Source organism: Catharus ustulatus, chromosome 21, assembly GCF_009819885.2.
Source record: "Catharus ustulatus isolate bCatUst1 chromosome 21, bCatUst1.pri.v2, whole genome shotgun sequence".
Taxonomy (NCBI): Eukaryota; Metazoa; Chordata; class Aves; order Passeriformes; family Turdidae; genus Catharus; species Catharus ustulatus.
Genome location: NC_046241.1, coordinates 5,356,187 through 5,379,167, shown reverse-complemented (window position 1 = coordinate 5,379,167; position 22,981 = coordinate 5,356,187). Strand labels below are relative to the sequence as shown.

General features: G+C 58.9%; 3 protein-coding genes and 1 long non-coding RNA gene across 14 annotated transcripts; 1 reads left to right on the top strand and 3 right to left on the bottom strand.

The window, feature by feature from the left end:
- Window positions 1-1,124: 1,124 nt before the first annotated feature.
- On the bottom strand, window positions 1,125-2,550 carry LOC117005561. The gene is made up of 2 exons (XR_004419852.2): window positions 2,462-2,550; window positions 1,125-2,178 (listed from the first exon to the last, which is right to left on the bottom strand). It is a non-coding gene; the product is annotated as an uncharacterized LOC117005561 (long non-coding RNA).
- CERCAM (cerebral endothelial cell adhesion molecule) lies at window positions 2,083-14,188 on the top strand. 7 transcript variants are annotated; one of them, XM_033077324.1, is made up of 15 exons: window positions 2,571-2,693; window positions 7,001-7,116; window positions 7,217-7,377; window positions 9,668-9,778; window positions 9,962-10,079; window positions 10,158-10,292; window positions 10,378-10,582; window positions 10,656-10,775; window positions 10,893-10,969; window positions 11,127-11,233; window positions 11,338-11,470; window positions 11,640-11,767; window positions 11,844-12,047; window positions 12,905-13,141; window positions 13,799-14,188. In XM_033077324.1, the coding sequence occupies exons 1-14, from the start codon at window positions 2,666-2,668 to the stop codon at window positions 13,137-13,139; spliced, it is 1,878 nt and encodes a 625-aa protein (XP_032933215.1). In that variant the 5' UTR covers window positions 2,571-2,665; the 3' UTR covers window positions 13,140-13,141; window positions 13,799-14,188. The 7 variants fall into 7 exon arrangements, with proteins under 7 accessions (XP_032933214.1, XP_032933215.1, XP_032933220.1 ...); XM_033077325.2 differs by lacking the exon at window positions 2,571-2,693 and adding an exon at window positions 6,707-6,804; XM_033077328.1 differs by lacking the exon at window positions 2,571-2,693 and having other exon boundaries at window positions 7,027-7,116; window positions 9,668-9,788.
- Window positions 14,189-15,345: 1,157 nt separating this feature from the next.
- On the bottom strand, window positions 15,346-17,807 carry PTRH1 (peptidyl-tRNA hydrolase 1 homolog). 3 transcript variants are annotated; one of them, XM_033077336.2, is made up of 5 exons: window positions 17,757-17,786; window positions 17,073-17,292; window positions 16,812-16,911; window positions 16,161-16,206; window positions 15,346-15,752 (listed from the first exon to the last, which is right to left on the bottom strand). In XM_033077336.2, exons 1-5 carry the CDS (start codon window positions 17,769-17,771, stop codon window positions 15,567-15,569), a joined length of 567 nt encoding a protein of 188 aa, XP_032933227.1. In that variant the 5' UTR covers window positions 17,772-17,786; the 3' UTR covers window positions 15,346-15,566. The 3 variants fall into 3 exon arrangements, with proteins under 3 accessions (XP_032933227.1, XP_032933226.1, XP_032933225.1); XM_033077335.2 differs by having other exon boundaries at window positions 15,660-16,022; window positions 17,757-17,807; XM_033077334.2 differs by having other exon boundaries at window positions 15,660-16,206; window positions 17,757-17,807.
- Window positions 17,808-17,988: 181 nt separating this feature from the next.
- Window positions 17,989-22,778, bottom strand: TOR2A (torsin family 2 member A). 3 transcript variants are annotated; one of them, XM_033077333.2, is made up of 6 exons: window positions 22,697-22,778; window positions 22,173-22,438; window positions 20,916-21,091; window positions 20,449-20,576; window positions 19,755-19,879; window positions 17,989-18,269 (listed from the first exon to the last, which is right to left on the bottom strand). In XM_033077333.2, the coding sequence occupies exons 2-6, from the start codon at window positions 22,377-22,379 to the stop codon at window positions 18,123-18,125; spliced, it is 783 nt and encodes a 260-aa protein (XP_032933224.1). In that variant the 5' UTR covers window positions 22,380-22,438; window positions 22,697-22,778; the 3' UTR covers window positions 17,989-18,122. The 3 variants fall into 3 exon arrangements, with proteins under 3 accessions (XP_032933224.1, XP_032933222.1, XP_032933223.1); XM_033077331.2 differs by lacking the exon at window positions 22,697-22,778 and having other exon boundaries at window positions 22,173-22,623; XM_033077332.1 differs by lacking the exons at window positions 17,989-18,269; window positions 22,697-22,778 and having other exon boundaries at window positions 18,299-19,879; window positions 22,173-22,623.
- Between the last annotated feature and the right edge of the window lie 203 nt (window positions 22,779-22,981).

Below are 22,981 nucleotides of genomic sequence, written 5' to 3'. Positions count from 1 at the left end.
AGCACAGAAACAGCAGCTGCAACCTGGAGCCAGCCATCTCTTAAAGACACAGCTCCCAAACGCCGGCTCCGGCCCGGCCCGCAGCCGCCGCACCGCCGGGCCCGGGGCGCGGGGTGCGCTCTGCCCCGGGGGCTCGGCGCCCAGCCCCGGGACCGGCCGCGCTTGGCCCCACTCGGGGTTGTGGGGATCCCCCCCGAGCCGCCGGGCAGAGCTGGGGCTGGGGTCCCCCTCCCACCCACTCGGCCCCCCTTGGAGACCCCCTCCGTTCTGCTGCCGCGGGAGTGACACTTGCCCGGGTACCCCGTGGGGTATGGGGTCACCTGCACCCCAACTCGGCCCCCCAGCGGCAGGGAAAGTGCTGGGGATAAATAATGCTCATTGTTTTCCCCTAATGAATATTACCGAGGTGCCAGGCCGGCAGCTGCGGGCTCCGGCCGGAGGAGCGGGGACATCGCCTGCTCTCCCCGCCCGGGGACCCCCCAGCTCCAGCCTGCCGCAGGTCGCCGCAGTCAAAGGGAAGAGCATGGAGGTGGCCGGCGCCTTCTCCACTGCTGCCTGCTACCACCCTGGGTGTCACAGGGGTCTCTGGGCAGAACTGCACGGGAGCCTGGGAGGGTTCACCACGGAGGTCCCCGCTTGTCCCTCGTGTCCTCACCCAGGGGCTGGACACGCGGGGAGAGGGATTGGTGAGTGCTAGCACAGAAACTCCCGCAGCCCCAGGGATGCTGGGGGCAGCCCAGCCCCATGGAGCTGCAGGGTGACCCCAGTCTCTGTCCCCAACCCTTAGCAGTGTCCCCTGCCTTAAGCCTCGCCCCTGGAGCACAGGGACTGTGTCCGAGACTGTCAGGCCCCAACCCTGAGCAGAGACCAACAGGGCAGGGATCTGCGACTGGAGATTGCTCTCCCACAGAGTGTCATTCCCTCCCTGGGAGGTTTTGCCCACCCTGAAGACGGATGAAGGTGTCCCAGGACTTGGGGACAGCCCCATCCTCACAGCCCCTTCCCCATGGGCCAGGGCCAGAGGGATGCCCAGCTCCTGCCACAGCTATGCGCCTCCCTCGGAAGGGCTCCCATCCCAACACATCCCTGCCAGCGCTAGTAGCAATAAACCCACTTCCTACGAGTGTGAAAACCAAAAGAAAGCCAGCATTTAATAAAAAGAAAAAAGAGCAGCAGCAGCTGAAGGTCCTTGAGCTGGGTTGCAGCCATTGCCTGGGACTGGCCACTCTTTGGGAAGCGGGAACCATCCGAGGGAAGCCCCTGTCGCTGCTCCGGGTGTTCTGGCATTGTTTTAGCCACAGACCTGCCGGCCTTTTAACTTGTTTTAATTCCTAACGCTCCCTACCACCACCTTTTTTTTTTTAAAGTCTCTTTCCCAAATCTCAGCCGAGTTAATGAAGTTATGTGATCCTATAAATGTTAATTGTCTAAACTTCTTCTCTTTTTTTCTTTTTCTTTTTATTTTTTCCTTTTTTTTTTATCTCTCTCCTCCTTGCTGCTTTCTGCTCCACTTGTAATAAAGAAAATATCTTGGCTGGTCTTAGCCAGTTGCTTGGCAACCTCAATAGAAAAAAAGAGAACAGAATGTAACCAATCCCGAGACAACCGAAAGATTTTGGTGACATGTGACCTCTCGGAAAAGGGCAGCCTTAAACTGTCCCTTCTGTCCTTTGCTCTGACCATTAGGGTCTCTTGCCCTCCACCCCCCCGCCCCCCCCGGTTCCTTACACCAATAAATATGGATTAGTGAAATACTTTTTCCCACACTGATGAAAAGCCGGGATTGATCTTTCCACCTCCTTTATCTACCAACCTGACAAGTTTCTAAACAAAATTAAGAGGGAAGAGGCGAAAGGAGCCATCCCAGGTTGGGCGGCCGGGGACGGATCCTGCCCCGCCGTGGGGATGGGGGTCCCCGACGGGGCGCTGGCGCCGGCTGTGCCGGCTCTGCTCAGCCGCCAGCCGCTCCCGCTCTCCGTGCACTGGGAAGCTCCTTAACCAGAGAGTTAAGAAATAAAATTTAGCTCTTCTAACCCAAAAAGCGAAAAAAATAAAGCCCTGGCCAAGCCCTGTACTCGCTCGATGGGCGCCTGTGTGTCCTGGGGAGACCTGTCCTGCTCCTCACGGCGGAGCCCCAGCGCTCGCGGGCGGTCGGGGAAGTTGTCTGCAAATTTCATCCTGGAAAAAAAAAAAAAAAAAACAAACCCACAACATGATGTCATTGGCTTTCTGGTGTATCCCGCCGGCGCCCCTCCACCTGCCGCCGGGCGCTGCCTGGCCATGAGCCTCAGCACGACCGCGAGCCCCGGCGCGATGGTCAGCCCGGGCACAGCCGTGAGCCTGGACACCGTGCTCGGGGATCAGGCTCCCGCCCTCCCCGCAGCCCCCCGGCTTTCCCAGGCTGCCGGTGCAGTGAATGCCTCTTTCACCAGCAGTTCCCCACTTCCCCAAAAAGCATCACCTTGCCAGCTCCCTTCCTCCCACCAGCTGCCAGGAAAAAAAATTAGGGCAAGGACAGGGAGCGAGAGCAAAACCAATGAACTTGTTTCCAGCTTTTCCTTCGGATCAGCCGTCCAGCACCGGGAGAAAAACATTTCTCCTGTAAAAAAACTCCCCTCTCCGTGCAGGCTCCGATCCCGTCGTCACTGGGACACTGGCTGGAGACATGGGCTCAGTTCGGCAGCAGAGACACTGTAAGTTGTTTGCTTAAACAGTTTCCTGGCTTTTATTTTTTTTCTTTATTTCTTTCTTTTTTTTTTTTTTTTTTTTTTCCTGGTGGGGCGTTTATGCAACGATTTAGGGGCTGAGACCCATAGGGATGGAGGAGGACGGTCGGACAGGGGCAGTTGCAGATAGGGGGGGTTGTGGGGGGCGCAGGCTGCGAGGTGTGGGCAGGGTGGGCACCGGCGCCGTGCCCGTGCCGGCGGGGGCCGGTGGTGCTGGGTGCCGGCAGCCCCGGGGTGCACAAAGCCCCTTTGAGCTCCTCACAGAGGAGCTGCTGATCCCCGGCCGGCCCTCCGAACCGGGAATGGCCACTGCAGAGGAGAAAGGAACCCTGGACACCCGGGAGGGCTGACGGGGAGGGGAGCTCAGAATCTGAGTGTCCCCCGGGTCAGGGACAGCTCCCCACGGGGGGCTGGCCCCAGTCTGAGCCCTGAACCATGGGGTGCCCAAAGCATGGGCTGGTCCCTGGCCAGCCCCGCTGGACTGGGGAGCTGTGGGGAGCAGGGGGTGCCCCACGTGGGCATCTGGACTCCCTCCCTCCTGCCGTGGGTCGTGGTGACATCCACGAAGCCACCAGGCTGCGGTCTCCAGGGTGGCCGCGGGGAAAGCTGCGCTAAGGACTGGGGTGAAGAGGCAGGTGGGACCAAATGGGACCCAGTGGCACCTGCTGGCACCCGATGGGACTCAGTGGGACCCGGTGGGATCCAATGGGACTCAGTGGGACCCGGTGGGCCCTGGCAGCCCTGCTGCCGAGGGCGGCTGGCCAGGCATAATACCACGGCCCCTCTCCTGAGCCGCCGCCGAAGCCCCTTTCCCAGCGTCGAGCGCCTTTGTCTCGCCTTTGTGATGGAAAGAGCCCCCCCTCCTAAATCACTGCCCTGACACCCCCATTGTCTCCTTCCCGGGGAGGTTTGAAACTTCCCCCCCCTTCCCTCTTGAGGTCAGGAATGTGGCCGGTTTCTATTGGGACGGAGGAGCAGGGCTGGGTGGGGGGCTGCGGGGTCACGCCGGCTCGGCGGGTCAACCCGAAAACAAAACCTTTTGAAATACCTACTCTCCATCACTGCCAACATTGTCCCCTGCCAGCGGGGGCCTGGCACGGCCCCTCGACGCCTCCAGCCCGGCCGCTGCCCACCCCAGCGGTCAGCAGCTGGGGGGGGACAGAAGGGTATTGTGCCGAAGGGGACAGCTTTGTTTTCGGTCACAGCTGCCCCGGGTTGGGACGGGACCGACCGTCAGCCCCACTGCGGGGAGAGGAGGGAGGGGACGGGAGTGCAGCGGTCAGTGCATGGCAGGGGGGACCTGGTCCATCGGGTACCCCTCTGTCCCTCTGAGAGGTGGCATTGAGGGGGACAGAGGGCAGCTCTCTGTTGTCCCTGCCGTGAAGCCTCAGGGTGTGCAGCCTCTCCGTGCCCACTGACAGCCTAGCGTTGGTTTCCTGCCTCAGTTTCCCCTTGGTGCAGGAGGTGTCCCACTGACAGGTGCCTGGGGTCCTTTTTGACACCCAGAGCCAGGGCAATGTGGCCCTGATGCCAAAAGGTGTGGTCCGGACTGGGGAGAAAAGGGACCATTAAAAGGGACCATTCTGAGGCTGAGCCAGCTGTGCCTCCCAGAAGGGCCAGATTTGGCACTGCAGGGCTTGAACGTGGCTGCAAGGGTGGCAGTGCCTTGCAGGTGGAGTGGAGCTTCTTGCTCCCAGCAGGACATGAACAAGGACCCCCAGGAAGACTTCACACTCCCCGAATTTCACAGCCCACCAGGAAGACCCCAGTCAGTCCCCCAATGGGTTGTGGTTTGGGGGACACTGGCAGTGTGTCACTGCCCCATTTGCAGTGGCACAAATCTCCCTTTCCCCACAGCCAGGATGAGAATGCTGTTCCCCTCAGCCTCCAGCTCCTCTGGCACAACATCTCTTGGGTGGGCCACAATCCCCCAGGGTGGCCAAAATCCCTCCCAGGATGACCAAAATCCCTCCAAGATGGCGTGAATTCCCCTGTATTTTTCTGCGTGGGAAGATCTGTAGTTTTTGCTTGCTGCAGAAGCAGCCTGCAAGGAGGAAAGTGGAGCAGCGCCCATGGATGTGATGGGTTTAGCAGAGACCTGGAAGGAAAACCCAGCTGAGAGGGGAACACTGGCCTCCTGAGCGACCCAACAGCTGGGAGGTGGTGAAAACATCTGGAACAGCTGGAGTGGTGCGGGATGAGGGGCTCACATGGCAGAGGGTATGGGGGATTCACAGGCACTGCCTTGGTTCCAGAGCTCCCCCTGGACAGGCACTTGCAGGGGGGCTGAGAAGCAGCAGGGAGGGCTCTGTGCCTCAGTTTCCCCAGCAGGAAATAGGGCTGATGTTCTGAGCCTGGGTAAGGCTGGGTAAGTGAGGGGGGATCTGGAGAGGGCATGTCTGGAGGGGAGAGCATCACTTGGGCAGTGCCACAGCATGGGGAGGGGGACCCTTGGGAGTACCATGGACTTAGGGCAGCTAGTTGGGTCCTCAAGATGTTTTTTCTTCTGAAAAAAGATTAGATTTTTTTTTTGTTGACCAAGGGACTTGTACTAGCCTCAGCTATGTACACACACACAGAATCTCTGCATTTATAGATACATGTATATACACACACACGTATCTTTATATATTTGCCTTTTGCAACCAAGGTTGAGCTTTTTAAAGCAGAAAAATATGACATTTGAGGAAACTGGAGCTTTTCAAAGACTTTGCTGAAAATCCTAGAAAATTTCAAGGAAGGGTGGAGAGAGGTGGTAGGTAACCAAAATCCTCATCCCTGGGTCCAAAACCAACTTTTTCCTGTTGAAAAATAAGGAAAACATACTCCTGTAAACACTGCACAGTGCTGCTCCTGCCTGGAGCCTTGGGGATGGGAAGGTGGTTTTCCAGGCAGGATGCTTGCAGGTCTGATGCTGGTTCCATATTTCAGGTATCACCATGAGTGCATGGAGCCATCAGGATGTCCTGAGCCCCGTGGGGACACCCTGGGCCCTGTGGGGACCTGCCACCTGCCTTCCAGTCCCGCTCCTGGGGCACAGGAGCTGTCAGAGCCCTATGTGAGCAGTGTGGTGCAGGTGGAAAAGCTGAGCCACAGCACGGAGTTGGGGGGCTTGACAAGGTGCCCTGACAAGTGTCTCCATGTCCCGCTTCTCCCTGAGCTCACCCAGGGCTGTTTTTCCATTGCATGCCCAAAACTGCTTGTAAGGGGTCACTTGGCTCTCAGTGGGCTCTGAGAGTCTGGCAGCAGGGAGGATGTGGGGGAAGGTGGATTGCAAAGGCAGGGATAATTCTGACCCCAGCTGAGTTTGGGAGGACGGGCACAGGATGCTCTGTCCCTCTACCAGTCCCAGCCTGTGTGCAGCACACTTCACTGGCCCGTGCCTCAGTTTCCCTGTCACAGTCACAGTCCCCTTCCTCTGCCTGCTTTGGGGGTGATGTAGCTGTGGGAATGGCAGACTCTTCCTCTCTTGCTCTGCTCTGGAGCCCACGGCCAGGGAGTGCTGGTGGGGCTGTGCAGGGCAGTGGGGCCATGGCTGTGCTCGGGTGGCTGAGCTGTGTGGGGTGCCAGGGGAAGGGCAGGCCCAGCTGTGACCCTGAGACAATGCAGCAATGGAGGCATGTGGGGAGATCAGGATGAAGAAGGGAAGGGATGCAGGAATAAAGACATGAAGAGATAAAAAGTAAAGGAATGCAGGCATGAAGAAGAGCAGGGATGAAAGAATGGAGGGGTGAAGGGCTGGGGGGATGTGGGGATCAGGGATGCAGGGATGAAGAAAGGCAGGGAGAGAGGGTTGTGGGGATCAGATCCAGCTCGGACAGAGCCCGGGCTCCCCACCGAGAGCCGGTGCGGGCGGTGCGGCGGCGCCGGGAGGTGGCAGCAGCGGCCGAGCGCGGGGCCGCGGTGCGGGGGCGGTGCCGGCGCGGGTGTCCCCGAGGGACGGGGGGGGCTCCGCGGGCATCCCCGCTACTCTGCTCCGCCCTCATCCCCTCCCGGGCTCCGGCGGAGGGCAGAGGAGATGCCCTCGTTCAGCCTTCCCGGGGGCACGCACGTGGCTGGAGTCCCGACACGGACACGGGTGGGTCCGGCTGTGCTGGGCGCTCGGGCGCCTGCCCCTTCCCGCAGTTCTCCCTGGCTGGGAATTCCCGGCTGCGCTGGCGTCGAGCCCTTCCCGGAATATTTGTCGGAGCCGGGGCTGTAAACAGCATTTTTCTCTCCTTGCAGTCTCTGCCGGCTCCCTGTGAGTCCCCCGCCCTCTCTGTTGCTTTTTTCAGGTGTTCCTGGATTGTTCGCCTCCCGACCCCTCTGCAGCACCCTGATGGAGCCCCGCCGGGGGGACACAGGGAGCCAGCGACAGCAGCTGCCTGGGGCACCCCTGCCCCTGATGCGGGTGGGCACAGGTTTGGCCGTGTGGGGACCCACCCGTCCTTCACCAGGGCTCCGGTGCCACCAGTGAGAGGTGCCCGGCATTACGGGCGCCTGCCCTGCAGGACGTGACCGCCGCCAGGCCTGCGCTCGCTCTGGGAGCTGACGGATGTATTTATGGATTGGGTGGAAAACCACAGGCTTTGGTCAAACGTCCCACAGGCCCCGGGCCTGCCCCTGCTCCCGGCGCGGACACGTCACCGACACGCCCGTGGGCCTGCGAATGGTCAGCCATGGGGACAGCCTGGGTGGGACACGGCTCAGGGGGGTGGGCTGCCGTGGTGAGGACCACAGCCATGGCCCCACTCAGCCACCACTCGCCATACAAGCACCCCTCAGCCACAAGCCTCTCTGGCCATGATCCCCTTGTCCATGAGCCCCCCTGGCGATGATGCCCCCGGCAACCAGCGCCCTTGGCCATGTTCCACCAAACCATGACCCCCTCCCATCCCATTGCCCACCCACCCACCCGTGCAGGCACCGTGGGGACCCAGCCGTGGGCACACGGATGCTCCCCTGAGCATCATCGGGGAGGGGGTCCCGGGGTGTCCCCCGGTCTCTCAGCCGTGGGCTATACGGGACTCTGCACCGATATCGACTCTATTTAAGGAAACTCGACCCAAACTGGCCCCCGGGGCTCGCGGCGGCGGTGGGGCCGGGCCGGGGGCGGGGGCGGGGGGTGCGCTGAGCGCGGCGGGTCCCAGCCCGCCCCTTCCCCGCCCGCCGCCTCCGCCATGGGCGCCGCGGGGCCGCTCTGCGCCCTCCTCCTGCTTCTGGGCACCGGGACCGGCACCGGGACCGGCACCGGGCCGGCCCCACCGCGCCTAGTACTCGCCCTCCTGGCCCGGAACGCGCAGCACTCGCTGCCGCACTGCCTGGGAGCCCTGGAGCGCTTGGACTATCCCGCGGGCAGCATCGCCCTGTGGTGAGGGAATGGGACCCCGGGGGGAGCGGGCATCCCGCGGTGCCGAGAGTAGCACGGATCCTAGGGGAGGAGAGGGCTGTGGGGGAATGGGCATCTCGGAGGGACCCGGGATGCTGGAGTCACAGGGACCGCGGGGATAACGGGGAGCCCCGGGAGAACGGGCTAGTGCGGGGAGAGGAGGGTCCTGGGGAGTAAGGGAGGCTGTGAGGGGAATGGAGAGACGAGGATAACTGGGACCCGAAGGACAATGCGGGGGGAGAACTGCGGAGAGTGGGGAAACTGGGCTCGCGGGGCGACCTTGGAGTAACAGGGGCTTGGGTGGATAGAACGGATTCGAAGGAATGGGGGCCTGCGGGGGAATGGGGATCCTTAGGGGGCAGGGACCTTCGGGAGGAGCAGGAACCGCGGGTAGCAGCGCCCCCAGCCCCAAAATGTTAGGGGTGGCTGTGCCCTGTGTGCGGGACCCGGGAGGGAGCCGGGAGGGGCTGGGGCTGCCCGCGGCGGAGGGACAGGACTCCCACCTTTCCCCTGAGGAAGCTGTGGGGCTGGTGAGGGAGGGCACCCCTGGGCACACGGGAGTTGTGCATCATCAGACACAGACCCTGCCTTCCCCCTCCGTGCAGGGCTCACCCTCAGCCCCCCTTTCCCAAAGACACCCCCAAGCCCCTTTTGCCGTGCTGAGGGTTGGCTGGAAGGGGAGTCTCCTGTCTCCTCGTTGCGCCGTTGCCGTCTCTCGCCTGAACTTGTCGGAAACTTTTTCTGCAGCTGCTTTTGCGGGGGAGCTGAGGCGGGGGCTGTTGGGGGGATCCTGGCAGGGGTGGGGCGAGGGTCAGCTGCCGGCAGGGGAAGGGAAAGGAGGGTCCTCACCTTTACCCGCTGCACCCCCCGGGAACCGCAGGACCCTGCAGGGTCTTTCAAGAGCAGCCCGTGGAGCTGGGGGGACACAGATCCTGCCCTGTCCCCTGTCAAATCCCCAAATCTCCAAGTCCCCCATGACAGCAGTGCCTGGAGGATGTCAAAGGGCTCTTTGACAGGTCGAGGGTGCCAGGGAGTGTGGGAACTTGGGGTTTGGCCCAGTGCAAAGTGGGCTCGGCTCTGTCTGTGCTGGGCTCCCTGTGAACATTGTTGTGAGGACGGGGGGGAGAGCTGGGAATGGTGATGGTGCCCGGCAGAGGGAATGTTCAGGAAGGGGGATTTTTTGCTGCCTGTTGAGCCCTTTCCTCTCACTGCTGGAATAGTGGGATGCACAGGGGTACTGTGGGGTGCAGGGGCAGGGGGACAAAGCAGCTGTGCTGCGGTGCTCATGGTTGGCAGTCACAAGGCGGGGGTGAGAACATATCCAGGGCTGCCACTGGGCTGCAGGGATGAGGGGCAGGAGCCAGGGAACAGCCTGGCTGGCTGCAGCACCGAGGAAGAAATTGCTAGTTGGCGTTCTCCGTCCTGCCTGCACAGCCTTCAAATTACATGTTATGTTCCCAAGCAAGTCTGCCACTGGCTCAGTCTTTTGGCCCCGTGAGCATTTCTAGTGCAGAGTGAGGTCCTGGTTGTCCCTTGAGGAGGACCCCCAGAGGCTGATGTCCCCTCATCCCAGGTTTGCAACAGACCACAACTCAGACAACACGACGGCAATGCTGCAGGAGTGGCTGGGGGCGGTGGGGAAGGACTATCACTCGGTGGCCTGGAAGGTGCAAGAGGAGCCCAGGTGAGGCGGGGTGAGTGCCGGGTGGGGGCAGGTGTGGGCTGTGAGGGGCTCCTGGAGCAGCAACTCTCCCTCGCCAGAGACAAGGAGTAAAGCGGAGTGGGGCTGACTCAGCGTGCCGGCACGAACAGCCTGCACCGAGTTTGTGCATTCCCAGCGAGTTAACCCCTGCCTCCCCCTGCCCAGCTCCTACCCTGATGAGCTTGGTCCCAAGCACTGGAGTGACAAACGCTATGAAAACGTGATGAAGTTGAAGCAGGAAGCTCTCACCTATGCCCGGGAGCAGCAGGCAGACTATATCCTGGTAAGGGGCTTGGGGCATTGTGGGGTGGGGGCTGTAGTGGGTTTGTCCACATCTCCAGAAGCTGTGCTGTCTCCACAGTTCATGGACACTGACAGTGTCCTAACCAACAACCAGACCCTCAAGTTTCTCATGGCACAGAACAAGTCAGTGGTGGCTCCCATGCTGGACTCGCAGACCTTCTACTCCAACTTCTGGTGTGGCATCACACCCCAGGTACATCCCCAGAAGGCCCTGGGGAATGAGGCACCCCCTTGGTGGAGGAGCCCTCTGCCATGGAGGCATTGTGCCTGTGCTGCAGGGATACTATCGCCGGACCCCCGACTACTTCCCCACCAAGAACCGGCAGCGGGTGGGCTGCTTCCGTGTCCCCATGGTCTATGCCACCTTCCTGATCGACCTGCGGAAGGAGGAGACCTTGCAGTTGGCTTTCTACCCGCCCCATCCCAACTACACCTGGGCCTTCGATGACATCATTGTCTTTGCCTACTCCTGCCAGGAGGCTGGTGAGGGTGGTGGGGGTTTTGGGGGGTGCAGGGGCTTGGGGGGGCTGTGCTGCTCAGCTGTCTTACCCGGCAGGCGCGGAGGTCCATGTGTGCAACCAGCACCGCTTTGGTTACATCAATGTTCCTGTGAAGGCCCACCAGACGCTGGAGGACGAGCATGCCAACTTTGTGCATCTCACACTGGAGGCCATGGGTGAGTGCCCATGGGTGGGGAGGTCCTGGAGGCCTCCAAGTCCTGACTGGGCTGTCAGCCCCAGCTCCCAGCTAGGGGAATCTGGGGTCCACTGAAGAGTGTCTCCTCTCTACACAGTGGATGGTCCCCCCATGCAGCGCTCCAGGCACATTTCTCTCCTTCCCAGGCCGCTCACAAAAATGGGCTTTGATGAAGTAAGTGCCCAGTGGAGCCACTCGTGTTCCCCTGTCCATCCCTCTGATTGCATCAGTGGCAAATCCCAAGCCCCTGTCCCCATCCTGCAGTAGCCAGGCAGCCTGTGTCCCCCATGACAACATGCCCCATTGTTGGGGCTCTCCTCTTCCTCCACAGATCTTCCTAATCAACCTGGTGCGGAGGCCAGACCGGCGGCAGCGAATGCTGGCATCCCTGCAGGAGCTGGAGATTGTTCCACGAGTGGTGGATGCTGTGGATGGCAGGTGACCATGGGGGGACCACTCATCCAGTCCCCTGGTGTCACCCTGGGGAGGGGACAGGGAGTGTCTGGGGGGACACCTTGCAGATGCAACCCCTTGCCTTGCAGCACCCTCAACAGCAGTGACATCAAGGTGCTGGGAGTGGACCTGCTACCTGGGTACTACGATCCCTTCTCCGGCCGCACGCTCACCAAGGGCGAGGTTGGCTGCTTCCTCAGCCACTACAATATCTGGAAGGAGGTATGGGGCCACAGCAGCCATGGGATCCCTAAGGGCCACTAGCATTGGGCAGGGACTCCATGAGCATCACAGTTGTCTGGAGGACCTGGGGTGAAGGGGTGTCCTGTAGGGTCAGTATGGCCCAGAGTGGTGCTGGGATAGGCTTGCACCTCTATCCCCTCCCCACCAGATCGTGTCCCGGGGCTTGGAGCGGTCAGTGGTCTTCGAGGATGATGTGCGCTTCGAGGCTGCCTTCCCAGCACGGCTGCAGCGGCTGATGGAGGAGCTGGAGCAGGCACAGCAGGACTGGGACCTCATGTAGGTGCTGGGGCCAGGGGGATGTGGGGTCAGCGTCCCCAGTGCTGGCTCTCATGGTTCCCTGGCCACCCCACAGCTACCTGGGGAGGAAACAGGTGAACGACGAGGATGAGGCACCTGTGAAAGGCGTGCGGAACCTGGTGGTGGCCGGGTACTCGTACTGGACACTGGCCTATGCCATCTCCCACCATGGGGCACAGAAGCTGCTGGCCACCAAACCCCTCTCCAAAATGCTGCCGGTGGATGAGTATCTGCCCATCATGTGTGACAAACACCCCAAGTAAGGAGCAGCTTGTGCAGGAGGGCGCTAACCTGGCCATGCCAGTGTGGGACAATGTGTTTCTTCTCTGCTGTCACCACCTCACCCAGTTCCCCCCCTTGCAGGCATTACTCATGCTGGAGGAAAACATCTGTAGCATGAGCTCATTCTCAGCCGGCTGCTGCCTGGCCACTGGCCACTGGAAAATGGCCCTCTGCCAGCATGGGGTGGGGGAACAGGAATGGAGCTGGGGCCTGATGTGGGCCCTGCACAGGGTCTTGGCCCTGAGTGGTCCCCTGCCCCTGGCTGGGTGTCTCAGCCCCAGTTTGGAGCTCATGCCCCTCTCTGGGGTGGGGGTCAGCAGTCAGGCTTTGTCTGGGGAGGGGGAGGCAATTTAGGGGATGAGTGAGCACCAGGGGGTGGGTGTCCTGGGAGAGAAGGGATTTGGAAACCCAGTGAGCAGGTTGAAGAAAGGCAGGGATCAGGCATGTAAAAGGCAGGCTGGAGGTGGACAGAGGGACTGATTAGTGCTCTGGATGTGCACCAGGAGCAGCTGGAAGCCCCCTGCTTGCAGGCATAACAGCACCAGACAGCCCTGTCTCAGGGCCAGCTGGATGCTGTGCTGGAGACCCACTCTGTGCCAAGAGCCGGCCCCAGCTGGAGGGGAGCGACAGGTCCTGTCCTCTCTGTAATCCCTCCACATTCCCTGCCCAGCCTTCCCCGTCTCCGTGTCTGGTCATGCCTCACATCTCTCCCTATCCCCTGTCCTACATGGAGCCTTCCCTGGGTGGTTGATATATTTTTCTCAGTGCTTTTTCTCCTCTGTGCTATGCTCTATAAGCCAGTTTCTCCTCTCGGGTCTGCTTCACTTTCCCCAGCGAGGATTACAAGCGGCACTTCTCCCCACGGGACTTGCTGGTGTTTTCGGCTCACCCCCTCCTGGTTTATCCCACTCACTATGCTGGGGACAGCAACTGGCTGAGTGACACTGAGACTTCCACCATCTGGGATGATGATTCCAAGAAGACTGACTGGGCTGGCTCGCAGAAGACTCTGAGGGGCTCACGGGGAAGTACTAGCTACCTCCGCTCCACAACCCGTGACGAGCTCTGATGGTGAGCAAGGCTGTGAGACACGGGCACAGAAGACAGAACAGTTGGACAGAGCATCTTGCTGCAACTGCCATGTTCAGATGTGTCCCGCATGCCTAGCTTGTTTTTGTCATGGGGCAGCAGCTCTCACCATCAGAGCACTGGGAAACAGAGACCAGACTGTCTCTTCCAGGTGGGGAAAGGGAGGGGTGGGGACACAGATGTCCCATGTGGACTGGAGGGGACATGGGGACAGGGCTCTCCATCTCCCTGAGTCCATGCTGCTTCCCAGCCACTCAGGTGAGGAAGGGAGAACGCTTCTTTGCCTGCTGCAAAAGTCTCCTTAGTGTAGAAAGAGCTGGGGCATCTCCCAGGGGAACGTTTCACCCCAGCACTGTTTGCTCCCCTCAGAAGTGGGTCTGCTTGGGGCTGTGCATCTGTGGGGTGGCCATGCAGGCAGGCAACCCACACTGTCTCAGCCCAGGGCAGCATAGACACAGTTAATGCTGGGTCAGACTTTCCCTGACTGAGGTTGCTTGTCCTGGCAGCAGAACTGCCCTGGGAGCTGCCAGACCGGGGAGGCTGGAAAACAGCCCTCCCACTGCCTCAGCTGCAGGCGTGAACATGTCAGGGCTGCTCCTGCTGTGACCACTAATGTCTGTGTCCATCCATGCCTCCTAGGGATCGGGAGTGTGATCCAGCTGGGAGCACCGTGGGCAAGGACCTTATACAGCCCACTCTCACTCAGGAAATCCAGCTGCCCTGGACAGAGGCCCACAGGGTTCTTTGAATCTGCATGCGATGAATCCACCCAAGAAGGATTTGCCCCAGGAAAGCCTTTCCCTGCCAAGGGGAGAGACCAGAGGAGCACTGTGCTCCATCTCTGCTGAGGACACATCTCCAGGACAGGCCCAAACAATGCCAACTCTGTCGTCTCCCACCAACCTGGACTTCGAGGAGTGGACTTTGGGCTGGCACCTGCGGTGGCCTCCTGCCGCTGACCAGGCTTGTCCCCCATGCTGTGCCTGGGTGGAAGCCCAGGGAGGATTAAAGCAGACTGTTTGAGCTGAAGTGCTTGGTGCTGGCACTGCCCCAGGTTCCCAGGGCATTACCCCACTGGGGTCACATCGGTGCTGCAGGGGCAAGGGGCAGTTCCCCCAACTGGGAACTTTGGGAATTAAATCTATAAGGGGGAAGGAGGGGAAGGAGAGAGATGGGGTGGGGAAGAAGATGGAAGTTCACCCTTGGGGTCTGGGTAGGAAAGGTGGGTGGCATCTTCACAGAGCTCAGCTCTCTCCTGGAAATAGAGGTGATGGAGGCCTTGGTAGCAGATACCCACAATGAGATCACTCATTGTCTGGAGTCTGAGACTAGCAAGTGGTTCAGGAAAGCATAATTTGGGCCAGGTTGAACAGCTACAGCAGGGATCTCCTGAAGGAAACGAGCCAGCTCCAGATCACACTCCAGATCTGAGTGGATCTACTGGAGAACAGGGAGAAGGAGATCCCCAGTGCCTGTTCTGCAAGTGCAGGGTCCCAGCCAGTATAGACATGGGTAAGGAAGGGGTGACAGGTTGGCACACTGTTGCTTCTCAGCTTTTCCCCTGGTCCCAAGCAGCCTCAGTGCCCCGGGAGGAGCTCAGGAGCTGGGGATGGAGCAGGTCTGGTGCCAGCTGGAGCAGAGGATGGAAGCAAACACAACACTGGTATACGTCAGCCAGCAAGTGTCTCAGAGCTTGTTCCAGTGCCTGTTGTGACGCAGAAGAGGAGTTGCCTTGCTGGGTATCTTGGTATTCGTGGGATACAGGGCTGGGCAGGACATGCTGGCACAGCCCAGGACTCGGACACACTGCCTCAGTCTGCCCTCTCCACCACGAGACCTGATACGCATCTGTGGGAAGCCAGAACTCCTGCAGCTGTTGGAAACTCCACGGTTTTGGCCAAAACCACTGAACTCAAAAAACACTGTGAGGCCAGACCTGAAACTTGCTGCAACTCAGTGGGAGGAGCACGCTATGAGATTCCAGGCTCTTCATGCTTGCCAGTTTCTCAACAAAGCTGAAGTGCCTTCGGACTCTACAGAAGTAGCTCCTATTGCCCCCCGTTTCTCACTAGAAGCCTCCCTCCAGACTGTGCTGAACAGGGATTGGAACACAAATTTGAGCTGCACTACCAAGGACAACCCAAGCTTGGCAGGCGGCGCATGGAAGAGAGGAAGAAGCAGGACAGTCAGGGTGAGGGTTTATTAAATTTCTGTGCCAAAGTGAGGTATGGAGCCTCTGCAGGGATGCACATGGGACACGAGCTGCCTGGATTGGTGTGGGGATGGAAGGAGGCTGTCCCAGTGCCCAGCCAGGCTGCCCAGCTGGGCCAGCTCTGCTCTGCACCACGGTCACTCCGGAGAGCCTGCAGCACCTTCCCATCAGCCACAAGAGTTCCCAGGGTTTGTGTCAGCCCCTGTCCCCTGGCTCTGTAGGTGCTCGGCTCCTGATGTGCTCCAGCAGGCAGGTCACTGCCTGGGCCAGGATCTGCTCCAGCTTCTCCCGCTCTCCAGCACTGAACGGAGACAGGACATAGTTGGGCACTGTCACATCCCCCTCTGGCCGCCCGATGCCGATCCTGAGCCGGGTCATCTCCTGGGGAGGAAGGAAGAGAGCTGGGGGAGCGTCCCCTCAAGTGTTCAGACAGAGCTAGGCAACGTGACAATACTGAGAGTGAGACTGGGCAGCAAGGGAGCAGCTCCTCATGTTTTCCAGGTGGTTTTGAGTGCTTGCTCCAAGAAACATAATTTTGGAAGAGGCTTTTGCTGAGCTGTGCCGAGATCCCAGGCTCCTGCCAGGCCTGGCAGAGCCACTCAAGCTAATTGTTTCCATGTCCTCCATGGCAGCCAAAAAGACAACAGCCCTCTGGGAAGAAGGGGAAGGAGAAAAGGGGGGAACGGAGCAGAGGTTAGTCTGAGGGGAATCATGAAAACGGGAGTGGGGGAACAAGCCATGCATTGAGGGGGGCACAGGACTGATCCCCTTCCACTGAGGCCCACTCACGTTGGAGTGCATAGCACTGATGCAGGACTGGACCCCGTTGTGTCCCCTTGGGAGAGAAAGAGAAAACTCACAGTTAGCTGTAAGAGACACCCCCTTCCATACAGCCCTGGGGTCTCCTGCTGCAGGAATGTGGGAATGTGGTCCCAGCCAAGGGCTGCAGTCCCCATGTCCTGGTTCTGCAGGAACATCCAGCCCCTGGGGCTTGGAGCAGTGGGCTGGAGGTTTGAGGGAAGCAGGGCTGGGACAGCACATTCTGGGCAGCTCTTGCTGCAGCTGGTGCAGACTGAGCACTGGGGCCCAGCACCATACCTGCCCCATCCCACAGTGAAAGCTTTCCTAGGTTAAATGTCTGCAGCCTGCCCCAGGAGCTGGCACTGGAGGAAGAGCGCTATAAAAAGCCTATGTGGTGCTGTCTATGGGCTGAATCCAGCCCACAGCCGCTTCCACGAGGCTCCCTGCCCTCCCTGCCAGGGCAGGAACTGGGAGGCTGCCCAAACAGCCAGCTGTTGCCTCTGCAATGGATTGAGCCAAGGACAAGAGCTGAAACATTGCAAGAGTGGTGGGATGAGGCCAAGAACAGCTCATGAGCCTGTATGGACATGTTAAAGCCTCAAACCAGCTCACACAATCAGAGCTGGGGCTACCCCATACCTCGCACTGCCTCCCAGCTTGATTGCCACCTTGCCTAAGGCCTTGTCCAAGTCGTCGTGAACCAGGTAAATGTCTCCAGGGCCAAGGCTGTAGATCTCAGCTTTGGATACAGAAACACAACCTAAGAAATGAGGTGGGGAGAGACTCACCAGGCCCTGACTCTGCAGAGTGGGGCTGTAGTGAGCCGTGGAGGGCAGGGAGACAGGGCTGTCACAGGGGGCTGGTGGCACTAGAGGCTTTGGGGCTGACCCAGCTGCTCACCAGCACTGGCGATGCTGAGCCCATTGAGGTTCATGAACCTCCGTGGTTTGAGCAGCACCAGCTCCAGGCCATGGGCTGCAGCCAGGGTCACATCAGCACAGCACCGCTTGTCCACTCGCCATCTGTCAGCCACCTCCAGCTGCCGGGCCAGCCGATCCAGCACCTCCATGCCCACACTGTGCCGTGTGCCCCACAGCCCATAGTTTCCCAGGCCGGCCACCTGCGTGACAGGGGTCAACAGGGCTCTGAGGGGCCACCGTGAGGCCCCTGGCCCCTACACGGGCATGATTCCCCCAGTAAGTCTAAAACCCGCTCCCTCTATGCTCCCCACAGCTGGCTGGGTCCTCACAGCCCCAATCCCCACAGAATTCCCTTCAGTCCCTCTTCCCTCGGTGCCTCCCTCAGAGCCCTGATCGCGCCGGTGCTCGTCCATGACCTGATCCCCCCTGGCACTGCCCTCACAGCCCTGCTCCCTCCGCTCGCTTCGCAGTTCAGATCCACCCTGTTCTCCTTACAGCCCCCACTGCCCCCCGTTCCCTCACAGCCACGTTCCCCTCACAGCCTCGCTGACCCCCGTTCCCCTCCCAGCCACGTTCCCCTCACAGCATCGCTGTCCCCCGCTCCCCCCCTCACCATGGCGCGCGGCCCCGCCCGCCCCACGAGCGCTCGCGCGCTCCCCGCCACCTCCGCCGCCAGCATCGCCCTCCGTGCCGGCGTGGCGTCACGCCGCGCGCCGCTCAACGTCCCGCCTACGTCATCTCGTCGCCGCCGCCGCCGCCATCTTGGTTACTGGCAAGCCGCCATCTTTCTAGCGGGCTGCGGGGCGGTGCTGTGATGTCGGGGGCGGTGTCGCGGTGTCGGGGGCGGTGTCGCCGCTATCATAGTGCCCCGCGGGCCGGATGATCCTAGAGGCGGTCGTGTTCTGCAGAGGGATCTGCAGGACCACTGAATGCCCAGGACTGGGCCCCGTGCTTCGTGTGTTTGTGCTGTTCCGTCCCCACTCACGTGCCGGCCCTTGAGACACGGCTGGATGGGGGAACACATCAGTCCTCACCTTTCCCCAAGCCATCCTTCAGCCCTGCGTGGGTCCTCACCCTGCCAGCAGGGCAGAGCTTTCTTCCAGGGCACTGTGACAGTTCCCCGGCCCAGCAGCACATCACTGTGAAATTCCTCATCTTCCAAGTTCTCCCACACCACCTGCAGTCAGGAATCCATGTAAAGACCTCAACTGTTTAATTCTTAAAAGATTTATTTTAAAATTAGAAATGCATCATATTTCTGGAAGAGGCAGAATTTTTGCCTCTGTCTTTGGGCCAGTTCTTGGGCAGCCTTTGGGTGGTGTCTAAAATCCCCAAAGCTCAGGGCCCGGAACTGGCATGGTCCACTGGCAGCTCATTTCCATAAAGGGAACAAGCCGAGCTTTGGAAGCTTTGCAAAGTGTCCCTACACCCAACCCTGGAGCAGGTTATTCCCAGCAAGTTAATGACTCTGGTTCCTCTGACCTCTTGTTCCATAACAGCACAGAGGATATTAAAATCTGGGCAAAAGCCAGGCTGCGCATCCCATGCTCGGCAGTCTGGAGCACTAATCTTCTCTAACTTGTCCCCAGGTCCCCCACTGTGACATTCCTGAAACTGAACGGGTGCTGGCCCAGCCAAAGCCTGCAAGGTCTGACCAGCAGAAGGATGTACAAGAAGCTCCACAGTTCATAGCACCAACTCTGCTGTAAAAACCACCACTGAATAAAAGGAATTTTCAGAACCGTTAGCAGCACTGTGGGCTCCCCTGGAGGTAGGATGAGATTCTTCTTGGCTGGTGAAACAAGCAAGAAGTCTTTTGTTGTTGTTTTCCTGGTTTGCAACAGGGAAATCTTTTGGCCCTTAGGGGAAAGATGGATGAAGGGGTGGTAGGGGAGCCTGGCTCATGGCAGATCAGGCATTGCCCTCTCCCACGTTACCCCCCTCACATGGTGTTGAAGCTGGTCCCTACCAGCACCTATTCACAGAGAAATAAAACTGAGATGTGGGTGGCTCTAAAACTTCCTTGAAAAGAAAACTTTGTTGCCATGTTGAGGTGTTTGCAGGAGTCAGCACCAGTATTCACATTGTGCCAAGGAGCTGAGGCACAGCTATGCTTGAAAAGGTTTTTAAAAAGCTGTTAAAATGCTGTAAGGAAGAAACATTCTTCTGTGGGCTCAGAATCTTAAGGTATTGGGTATCAACAGCTGCCAGAAGTGGGAAGAGCTGCAGGTGGGTGCTGCTGAGGGGATGAGAACCTCCCTGACACCGCAGACCCTCTCAGCATCTTCCCCATGTCATAACAGATGTCTCAGGTGGTGGTTCCACCCTTACTTGGCCAAGAATGAATCAGTAAAGTGCTTTAAATCACATAATTTGCACCTGGTCCTGCAGCTGCATCCTGCAGTGGACTCCTTGTGGCTGGAGAGAGTTCAGCAGGAGAGCACTTGTGCTGTGAAGAGTGACACACACTCCCACTGCTCATCCCACCAGCCCTGGGCGCTTTATAGCTCCATATGGATCTGAGAGAGGCCCTTGCCAGTGACTAGAAGAAAAAACTAATGCGAGAGGCCACTGTTTTACAGCCTGTTGATGAGAATAATTTCTCTTCTTCTGGGAAGTAGGGGATGCTGTCAGCCACCTCCTGGACGACACTGGGGCGTACCTCAAGACCTTGCTGGACAAGCTCGCTGATGACGCACTGCTTTACGTGGTGGTGCTTCAGTGGAAGGAAAGGCACAACAAAATCAATGAGATGTTCATGAATGATCCCAGATTGCCAGAAGCCACCTGCATAAGGAAAGGAAGAGATGGTTTTACCTTCAGAGAGTCTCTGCAGTCCCTGCAATTCAAAGAGGTGCTTTGTGTGAAACCAAAATACTCTGCTGAAGAGAGATCTTGCAGGTTTTGTATAAGGAGAGGGTTGAACCCAGCAGTTGTCACATCCCCCTCAAACAGATTTGTTCTCTGGGAACGGGGGATTTAGCTTGTCTAGTCAGAATTTAAGCTCTGCTCCCTGTGCTAAGGGCAAAGCAAGGAGATTGGGGCAGGCAGTGGGGATCGATACAGCTCAGTGCTGTTCTGGCAAGTGTGCTGTGCTGTCTGCCAGCCCCCAGCTGCAAATACACCTTGTCTCCAAAGAACTTTGCTAAATATGGCAACAGGTCTCCTGGCTCAGAAACTGGTTCCCTTTGCCAGGAAACCTCAAGGGGATCACAGTTCCAGTCCCTCAAAACCCCCTAGTCCCTTTCTGGCTGCTTGGGAGGTGACAGGTGATGTGTGTGTGGCTTCCTAGAACAGGCCTGGCTGCTTTTGCTGGGCTGTGGGGCTACAGAAGGAGCTCAGCTCCATGGACTCACTCTGAGGGTTTTCAAACACGGCCTTGGAGATGGCTGGCTCCAGGTCCTGCAAGGTGATTTCCTCCCGGTCCTTGCGGGCACGCCACAGAGCCAATGTCACGTTGTTGATCTGCTCCCCTCCTGCATTGCTGCACAAGAATGAGAGGCTTATCCAGTGTGTACCCAGGAAAATTGTGTCTCAGGTGGCATCTGACACCCACCAGCCTGCAGAGTGCAAGCCAGCAGCTCCCAGCTGCCTGGCCCAAAATAACTCCTGTAAGAGGCAGCCAAATAACATGCAGAGGAGGCTTTTTCACACTCTCCAGATCTGTCTGTTCACAGTGAGACAGCATCTCTTGGCATTTGTAGAGGCTCAAGGCTTGGAGAAGGAAAGGCAAAATAAGTGCGTGCCCTGCCTGAAGTAGGTGTGACCTCTGCCCAAATGAGCAGCAGTGAGCTGGAAGGCCCCATGGAGAGGCCTCTCTCACCTGATGAAGATGAAGATGGCTTTGCGGTAGTTGGTCCCGTACACAACCCATGAGGGTCCCAGGAATGGAATGATCACATCAATCAGGCCTGGGTGCATCTTGTCCATCTCATCAAAGAGAAACGCTGACCGTCCACAGTTTGTCAAGTTCCCTTGGATCCAGCGCTTCAGGTTTTCCTAGGAAAAACACCCACCAAGCTGTAAGGCAGAGAGATGGCGAGGAAGGCTTGAGCACCTCAGAGTGAAGGCTGAGGCAGGAACGCAAGCAGAGCCAAAGGTGCTGAGAACAGTGTCCCTGCACAACACCACACAGCTGGAGCTCAAAGACCCAGTGCTGGGGAGGGCCCTTTATTCTGGCTTTCATACAGTGGCTCTTTACCAGTTTTTTAGCCCATTGTAGGTCTTTCATTATAGATTTAAAGGAGGAGGCAGCACACTAAAGCTGAAGATTCAGACTCCTACAGCTCCCCACGTTCTTCTTGTTCCCTTTTGTATCTACACAGTTCCCAGCTTCTTGCCAGCTCCTGTTCTGATACAGAAACATGTGCCTGCACTGACCCAGAACAGCTCTTTATCATGGCTGAAGGTACTTGCCAGCCCACACAAAACCACTCACATTGCCTGGGGGCATGCATAACTCCTAACTGAAGCACTTCAGCCACGAAGGGATTTACTTTTCCAAAAGCATTTCCTCTAAGGACACAATACAACAAATAACTTCTCCAAACACCCAGAAAATAAAGGTTCAGGTGTGCTGAATCCCCACTCTGCTGAGAATCTGGCATTTTGATTTCTCTCTTTTCTCAGCTCTAAGAGACAGAATGGCACCATGGAGAGTCTGTTAGGAAGCTGTGTGCTCTGTGAGGAGGGGATTACAAGTCTAGTGATATGCAGGTTTTTATGGCCATCAGGCTGTTTGGAAAGCAATGTGAAAATTTTAGTGCCTTTTATCTAAGCCAAGCACTTTTGTTTATGCGGTCAAGGAGCTGTGTAAATATTTAAGAATGAGAACACGATCAGGGCAAGGACTGCTGTGGAGAGGATGAAAGTAATAACTGAGTATATAGCGGTTACTAGTGGCTCCTTCAGCCAGTGTATGAAGCCACTCACTCAGCTATGTTTGTCTGAGAGCGTAAAACAAAGAGCTTTTATTCCTACTGCACTTCGGGAAACAACTTGAATACATATGTACTGAGGATCACGACAGACACAGCCCAACCCCCCCAGTCAAGTGGCACCGCTGAGGGGTGTCCCTTACCTTGTACTGCTCTATCTGCTCAGCGTGTGGGAAATGCACTATGGGGGAGAAGTGGTGAACGTAGGGGCTCTGCAGCCCCCTCTGGAAGAGGTAGCGGATGAGCATGGAGCTCACATAGGTTTTGCCTGTTCCTGTCGAGCCGTGGAAGGACATCACAAGGGGTTTCTCTGGATTCGGCTTCTCCAGGAACTCCCTCAGCCCCTTCATCACCTGCTGCCTCACCAGGGGCTGCCCCACCAGATTCGTGGCCAAGTCAAACTCCAGACCTGAAACGAAGCGAAACCAGGATTGGAGAACGCGGGCTGTCATCGCTCGTCCCGCCCTGCTGGGCCCTGTCAGCCCCGACTGCCCCACTGCCGAGAGACCCCGCTCCAAGGGATGCCCCCGGGAAGGCTCTCCTGGAGACCCGCTGGCTCCCGGGATCCCCTGGCCTGCTGCTTCCCGGCCTTGGCGGCTGTGAGCCCCCCGCCCCCGGGAACCCCCCTGCCCCCAGAGCCCCTTCCCGGCCGGCCGCTCCCGCTGACCACGCAGATCGGGCCCGAAGCCGCACTCGCAGTCCGCCGAGAAGCCGCAGCGCAGCGCCCACAGGTCCCAGGTGGCGGCGGGGCGGGCGGCGGCCGCCAGCAGCACCAGCAGGACCCGGACCGGCACCGCGGCCGGGGCCGCTCCGGGGGCCATGGCGGCCGCGGCTTCCGCACCGCCCGTACTACAACTCCCAGCGTGCCCCGCGCGGAGGCGGTGCCAAATGGGGCGGTGCCAAAGGGGGCGGGACTCCCTAAGGCAGGGCTATGGGGAAAGAGGCGGGGCCG